Genomic DNA, 7,155 nt, shown 5'->3' on the forward strand with positions numbered 1-7,155 from the left:
ATTTTCTATTTGGCCACTGGGAGGATCATGGTACATCTAAGACCTCAACCCAAGTTTCACAGGGATAGTGTTCAAATCCTTCACCCTGTCAAAAAGATAAGGTCCCCTGGGATGGTTTTGATATGGTGAATAATACAGGAATAATAAGTCCTCAGGAACACAGTCCTGAAAACATCTGAGGCATGATCGACTCGGTGAAATTTTTATTAAATCCACAGAAGTAAAAACCATTTTGTGAGGAGGGACTAAAGGACAGGGCCACCAAGAGCAGGAGTCAGGCCACCAAAGGAGGGGGTATGGGGTGAAAAGACAAAGACCAGAGCTTGACTGGGCTGACCACAAGAGCTCCAGCTTCAGGGACCATCACCAGGGCCACCAGACAGCTCCTGAGAACTTAGGCTAGCACTGGGAAGGTTCAGCGGTGGCGGTTCTACCAGCACAGCAGAAAACTTGGTGTCACCAAAGGCATCATTCATGCGCGTCTCAAAGAAGCGCTGCAGGCCGATGATGGACTGCACATCCGCCTTGTCCTGGGCCAATTAAGAGCAGAGTGGTGAGTAGGTCCTGGCTTTCCTCCCCCTGCGCCCTCCCTGCTTCAGTCTGCAGGCTCACCTCAGTCAGCTTGTTGAACTGCTTGAACATGCGGCCCACGTCTTGGGCAAACTCCTGGGGAGAGCTATAAGGGGGCGACAGCTTCTCTTGGAGGCGAGCACGTATCAGGGTCAGGTCTAGGGTACCACCAGGCTGCTCCTGCAGGTAGAGACAACATACAGGCTTAGGAGGTGTCACCCACCACCTCTCAGCATCCCTAACCTCTCCTGTTCTAGAACTCACCATGGAAAATGAAGACTCGGTAGCCAGCTGATGTAAAGGGCGGCAGGGTTCGTGGCAGAACAGGGCCAGAAGGACACGCTCACATTTCTAGACAGGACAAGAGAGTCAGAGTTACAGCATGAAGTAACAGAAGTTACTTCAGCTACTAGGTCGCCCAACACCTAAGAATTCAACTCATTCAGCCCTCACCCGCTGGTTGGCTGGTGAGAGCTTAGCTACCACACCAGTGCTATCTGCTCCATCCAGGCTAAGGCTTCCATCTTCCTCCTTCAGGTCAGGCAGCACATGGCAGAGGGAGCAACTCCACTCCTCCCTAGGGTCAAGTGTAGGAGATGTAAATGACGACAACCAGCCCTCCATGATGTATCTGACCCTGCCCAGCCTCACACTTACCCTGGCACATCCTGCAGGGCAGGGAGGTGGCAATCCAGGTGGAAGCAAAATTCACACTGGTTGCACATGACCAGGTCACCTGGCTTCTGACAGACACGGCAAATAGTGGCACTGTCATCCAGGATACCTGGTCCACCTACTGGGGCTGAGGTACCCTCAGGAGCCACTACTTCCAGGCCTGAGCTAGTACTGCCACTAGGTGAAGCCAGGCGGGGTCCCTCAGCACCAGGGCCTTCACCCAGAGCCATCAACACGGGCTTGGTCTCAGGACCTTCAGTGGCAGCAGGCGGGGCTCCAATAGCAGCTTCTGTCTCTTCTTCCTGTAAGACAGTGTTGTTATCAAATCTGGGGTGACAGGTGTCACTCTCTAATAATCACTGTCCTGTATTATAACGACAGGCTCACCTTAACAATGGCCATCCCAGGCAGGGGTAGGGCACCAGGAGCTCCTGGGGGCACAGTCCCAGCCTGACCAGCAGCTGCTGCAGCAGCACCACGCTCAATAACAATCAGATTGTAGTCCTCAGTGGTGCTTCCAGGGAAGACCTTGAAGACTGGTGGCTGGCTATCAGCAGTGAGATCCAGATCCAGGCGTTCAAGGCTCACGCGTGGCACTTTCCGCATGAGGCCACTTACCTCTCCCTCACCAGAGCGTGCCCTGTAAGTACATACACCTTGTTATGAGATCTTACACATCCCTACCACACCAGTACTATACCACCTACTCCAATGTCACACTTACCGCTTCATGCCGGACACATGCGGCTCTGCACTTGAGTATGGATCGTCTGTTCAGAAAACACAGAGTTGGCAGAAAAGACAAAACACGGGGTATGCACCAAGCGTTTTCAATAAAATCCCAGGCAAAAAAACCACTTACCTGACCCAAAGCCATAGCCCTCCTGTACTTCCATGGGCTAGAGACAGAACAGAGAATGTGCTCATTAAGTGGGACCAGTACTCCATGGCATCCTATGGCCCTCACCCCTTTCTTGGCTCCTCTCTCCAGCTCACCTGGCTGCTGCCAGACCCTTGCTTGTTTAGGGGCCCTGGCGCTCTTGGAGGAGCCATAGGCCCAGGACCTGTGGAGTTCGTACCAGGACGCTCAGCCACAATCTTGCCTGAAATAGAGAGAATCTTCAGTTGGTGCAGTATTGCCTAGGATGCTCCCCAGGTCAAGCAAAAAGACTGAATAAGCAACCTACCAAAAGCCTCAGCACTCTTGGTCCAGGCATTGAGATCCCACTGAAACTTCATCTCACCATGAGGCTCCACAGGATCCACAATCATTTTGAGAGCACGATGCAGCTGGAAATAGATCTAATGGGGCAAAAAGGTAGCATATGAGCTCACTTGCTAACTTACAGGGTCCCAAAGATGTTGAATGGCCATCTAGCTGAATAAAGCCCACCACTACACACCAGCTTCTTAGAAAGCAAGAGGGCTGTATTGTTATCACTTTCCAGAGCCCAAGAGGCAAATCGCAAAATGTGTTCCTGATGCTTCTGGATTTTGGTCATGGTCCAGTGCTGGCGCTCCAGACGCTCCTGCTGCCCCTCCGTCACTTTCTGCAGGTCAAGGAGAACAGGGTCAGGAAGACAGCAAGGCAGTGAGTCTAGGATCATTCTCTGCCCTAGATGGTGTCATGCTAACAGTGTAAGATTTACCTGGGCATCATTGACCAGAACCCGGCCCCGTTTATTCAGCTCCTTCATGATCTGCAGAATGGCCATCTTGACATCAACCTGCACACGCTTCTGCACATCAGACACCTGGCGGATCCTAATGGACAAGACAAGTCAAGCCAGGGAACCTTACCCTGGGACCCCAATAGCCCTGGCAAACGCACTTACGAGCTGCGAACCTCCTTGGTGTTTTTCTGCAGTGTGGCATGTTTGTCCCCAAGACGTTTCACCAGAGAAGCCAAGAGTTTACGTTGGTTCCTCACTGCATCTTCCAAGAACTGGTACCTAAAACCACACAAAAAAGTGAGCCTGCATGCTCAATTTGGAAATGGAGGCATCCACCTACCCACTCTGACTTGAGACTCACTGATGGTCCTTGTGAGCGTTGAGCTGGCAGTCCCGGCAGGTCAGAGTATCACAGCTCTCACAAAACAGTACAAGGGGTTCATGCTTGTGCACATTACAATAGACTGTGCGTTCACCATCAGGAGTCTTAGCAGGCCCTGGGAAATTGGAATCATGCCCTTAGCCATCTCCAACTCAAGTGGCAGACAAAACCCTTGCGACCCCATTTCCAGCTCATCCCACAACCTTGACCCACCTACTGAGAAGACCTAAATCACACCTACTGAGAAGACCTAAATCAACAATGGAGCTTTCTGCTCCCAGATGACCACACTATCCATCACAATGGATAAAGACAAGCTTGTGAAGAATCTCTTTACTATATCCTGGTTATCGTTCTGCCTGCCAACAAACCATCCCCAAATTAACAAGGTCCTGATGGCTCAGAGTAATGACACCCAGACACCAAAACAACAGTATCTCCCTGTTAAAAAACGCTAATTGTATTATCAGTGCCCAGGAAATTGGATGATGATGATCCCAAGTTCAAGGCAAGCTTGAGCTGCATATAGCGAATTCAAAGCCAGACTTGTCGCTATAGTGAGACTGATCTCCTTGAAAGAGGATGTACATAATCCAGGTCTCAGGAGGCAAAGGCAGACAAACCTGAGTTTGAGACCAACCTGATTTACATACTGAGTTATCTTCCCCTGGCATAACACAACTTTAATTCCAGTGCTTGGGAAGTAGAAGTAAGCAGGATCTCCTTAAGTGTGAAGACCAGCCTGGTCTACATAGTGAGTTAAAGCTGGGCGTGGCAACATACTCCTTTAATCCTAGCACCCAGGAGGCAAAAAAGTAGGTATCTGTGAGTTGAGGCTAGCCAGTTCTACAAAGTTCCAGGACAGCCAGTGCTGTTAACCGAAAGAAAAAAAAAAGTCTTGAAAAAAAAGGGGGGGTGAGTTGACCAAGCATACTGACAATCGCCTATTTTAATCCAAGCACTTTGGAGCTATGGGAGGAACATCAAGAATCCAAGGCCAGCTGGGTGGTGGTGGTGGCGCACGCCTTTAATCCCAGCACTCGGGAGGCAGAGCCAGGCGGATCTCTCTGAGTTCGAGGCCAGCCTGGTCTCCAAAGAGTTCCAGGAAAGGCGCAAAGCTACACAGAGAAACCCTGTCTCGAAAAACCAAAAAAAGAATCCAAGGCCAGCCTGGGCTACAACAAGACAATGTCTCACCAAAACAGAAAGTGATAGACTGTGGTATCAGTCCCTTTCCTCCCCAATGCTAATTAATCCAATCCAAGCGGTACTAACCAAGTCCAAACTATGTACTACTAGAACACAGGCCAGTCAGGCCTTGGCTTCCTTCATGTCACTGCTGTACCCCTGGATCTGTCCTGTGGTGTTATTAGATAGGACCTGCAGATCGCATCCTATGCCTCCTGCTTCTCAGGCCCCACCACACACCTTCCACTACCACCATCACACTGTCCCTCTGGGGCAGGAGGAACTACAACTATCACATCAAAAAATTGCTCCCAGGAGTCTGGACCAAGCCAGGTGGTTGGTGGCGCACGCCTTTAATCCCAGCACTGGAGGCAAAGCCAGGCGGATCTCTGTGAGTTCGAGGCCAGCCTGGGCTACAGAGTGAGTTCCAGGAAAGGTGCAAAGCTACAGAGAGAAACCCTGACTTGGGGGGGGGGGGGGGAGAGAAAGAGTCCAGACAAAACCCCTGCCCCCCAAAAAGACCTAGTCCGTCCATACAGCTATAAAATCCTAGATGTCTGACCATGAGCCTGCCTTAAGGGAAGGGAAAATGCTTGAGACTAACTGCTAAATCATTCCAGGACTCACCCTCACTCACTGATGGATGGACCAACAGCCTTACCAACCCTTCCTGTTCCAGAGCTCTTTCCCACCAGTCTAAAGCCAGGTGCCAGAGAACAAACATCAAATCCAAAGTCACTTCCATCTTGCCTTCACTAACTGCTTATACTAAGCTGTCCACCACCAGGACCCACTCTTCCAAGATGATCTTAGCTCAATCCTTAGTATTGACTGCAGCATACTTAAACTCTACACAGAGCCAGGCGGTGTTAGAGGCAGGACAGCCAAGGCTATAGAGAAACGCTGTCTCAAAAAAAAGAAAAAAAAAAAAACTACACACATTACCTTTTCCACCCAGACCCCCAGAGTCTGCACTCCTGAACCCAGGATTTCTTTGGGTTCTGTGTCAGGTCCCTGGAAAAACACTCATCCAGCAAGCAGGCATTTTAGGCAAATAAAAGACATGAGGGCAGCCCCAACAGCCTCCCAATTTTCACATACCCGTGGAGCGCACAGTGTGGTCCTTGGTGTACTTCACCCGTTGGTGGGCTTCCACACAGGTCTCACACAGTGGCTCAGAGCACTCCACACAATAGCTTGTGGCTGGGGCATTATCTTCACAGCTAGTGCAGCACTGTGAAAGAAAGGAGGGTTAGAAAAGGCAGTACCACCCAGCAGACCCGCATTTACTTCCCAGAAAATGCATATAATGCACTCAATCTGAGATTGCATCCTGAACCTGCTAGGCTCCGGAATAGGACATGCACGCCATTCACTCCCCCCAGGACACACCTGGTTAGCATCCTGGGCATCAGAAGAAGCCTTGCTGCCACTATCACGCATAAAATAATTCTCCACGATGTCTTTGGAGTAGCACTGCTGCTTGCACACTGGACAATCCACCACTGCTGGGACAAGAACGTGTAAAAATACTGGACGCTCACCTAAGCCATGCCTCTCACTCCAGGACTGAGCCACAGACGCTCTCCTTTCTAGGCGTTATTTCCCTCCATCTCCAAACACACTTTGCAGCTTTATGTCCAGACCAGGCCACCGGCATCGCTCAGAGGCCAAGAGCCCGTTCCCCCACTCAGCCACCAGGCCTAACCCTACCCGGGCCCCCATACTCTCGCACAGGCGCAGTCCCGAACACAGGCTGAGAGGGGGAGGGGCACCCGGCCACCCAGCACTCACTAGCGCCGTCCGCCGCCGCCGCGCCGCCATCCCCCGAATTATTCGCTGCGGCCGGTGTGGCGGGGCCTAGGCAGGCACTACAGGCCGAATGCAGGCAGGGCAGCAGCCGAGGCTCCCGCTCGGGCCGCAGGCGCTCGCGACACACGCCGCAGTGCTCCAAAAGCTCCTGCGCCTCGCCACCGCCCCCCGCGGGCGAGGACGCGGAGGCAGAGGCCGCCGCGGCTGAAGAGGCGGCGGGGCGCTTCTCGCCGCCCGCCGAGCCCTCGCCCGAGCCTGGGCTGCCAGAGGCCGCCGAGGCCGCCGAGGCCGCCGCAGCCGAGGCCGCCGCAGCCGCCGCCGAGGCCGCCATTCACACGCCGCCGGGGGGGTGGGGGGGCCGCCCAGGGGAGGAGGGGCGCGGAGCCCGCTGCGCAGGCGCAAGGGCGCTCAGCCGCCAACGGCCGGGTAGTGGCGGCTGCCGCGAGGCCGAGCTCCGCCACGCGTCTCCTGGGCCGACGCCCGCCGCGCCCCGGGCGCAGCCGAGATGCGGCCAAGCCGCTGGCTACCGGCTTCTCTGCAGACGACGGCGCCGCCCGCGCCGCCTCCTCCCTTGCTGCCGAGACGCGCGCCGCAAGACTGGCTAACAACCGCCCGACCGCGCGCCGCTCGCAGAAAGAGCCGCGGCCTGGAGGCGGGACAGAAATATCTGGCGCCGACGCCGCCGCGCACGCGCGTTGGGCACCGCAGCCCGGGGGCGGGGCACAGGCAGATTACGCAGGCGCCAGTGCCCTCCCTTGCACTCGCGGCCGCCCTTCCTAGGGCTTGCGTGGCGAGTCCGCGGGTGCGGGATTCACCCGCAGAGTACGTGCGCGATGTCTCCCGGGACCAGGGACG

The 7,155-nt window shown here is 54.2% G+C and overlaps 1 protein-coding gene across 1 annotated transcript; it reads right to left on the reverse strand.

Moving 5' to 3' along the window:
- Positions 1-186: 186 nt before the first annotated feature.
- Trim28 (tripartite motif containing 28) lies at positions 187-6,631 on the reverse strand. Its single transcript, XM_059245103.1, has 17 exons — positions 6,283-6,631; positions 5,881-5,993; positions 5,590-5,722; positions 3,280-3,415; positions 3,081-3,197; positions 2,895-3,009; positions 2,649-2,795; positions 2,433-2,547; positions 2,242-2,348; positions 2,108-2,144; positions 1,970-2,015; positions 1,633-1,885; positions 1,228-1,547; positions 1,024-1,147; positions 835-921; positions 613-750; positions 187-530 (listed from the first exon to the last, which is right to left on the reverse strand). The coding sequence occupies exons 1-17, from the start codon at positions 6,629-6,631 to the stop codon at positions 354-356; spliced, it is 2,514 nt and encodes an 837-aa protein (XP_059101086.1). The 3' UTR covers positions 187-353.
- Positions 6,632-7,155: the final 524 nt, after the last annotated feature.

This window comes from Peromyscus eremicus, chromosome 1 (genome assembly GCF_949786415.1).
Source record: "Peromyscus eremicus chromosome 1, PerEre_H2_v1, whole genome shotgun sequence".
Classification (NCBI taxonomy): Eukaryota; Metazoa; Chordata; class Mammalia; order Rodentia; family Cricetidae; genus Peromyscus; species Peromyscus eremicus.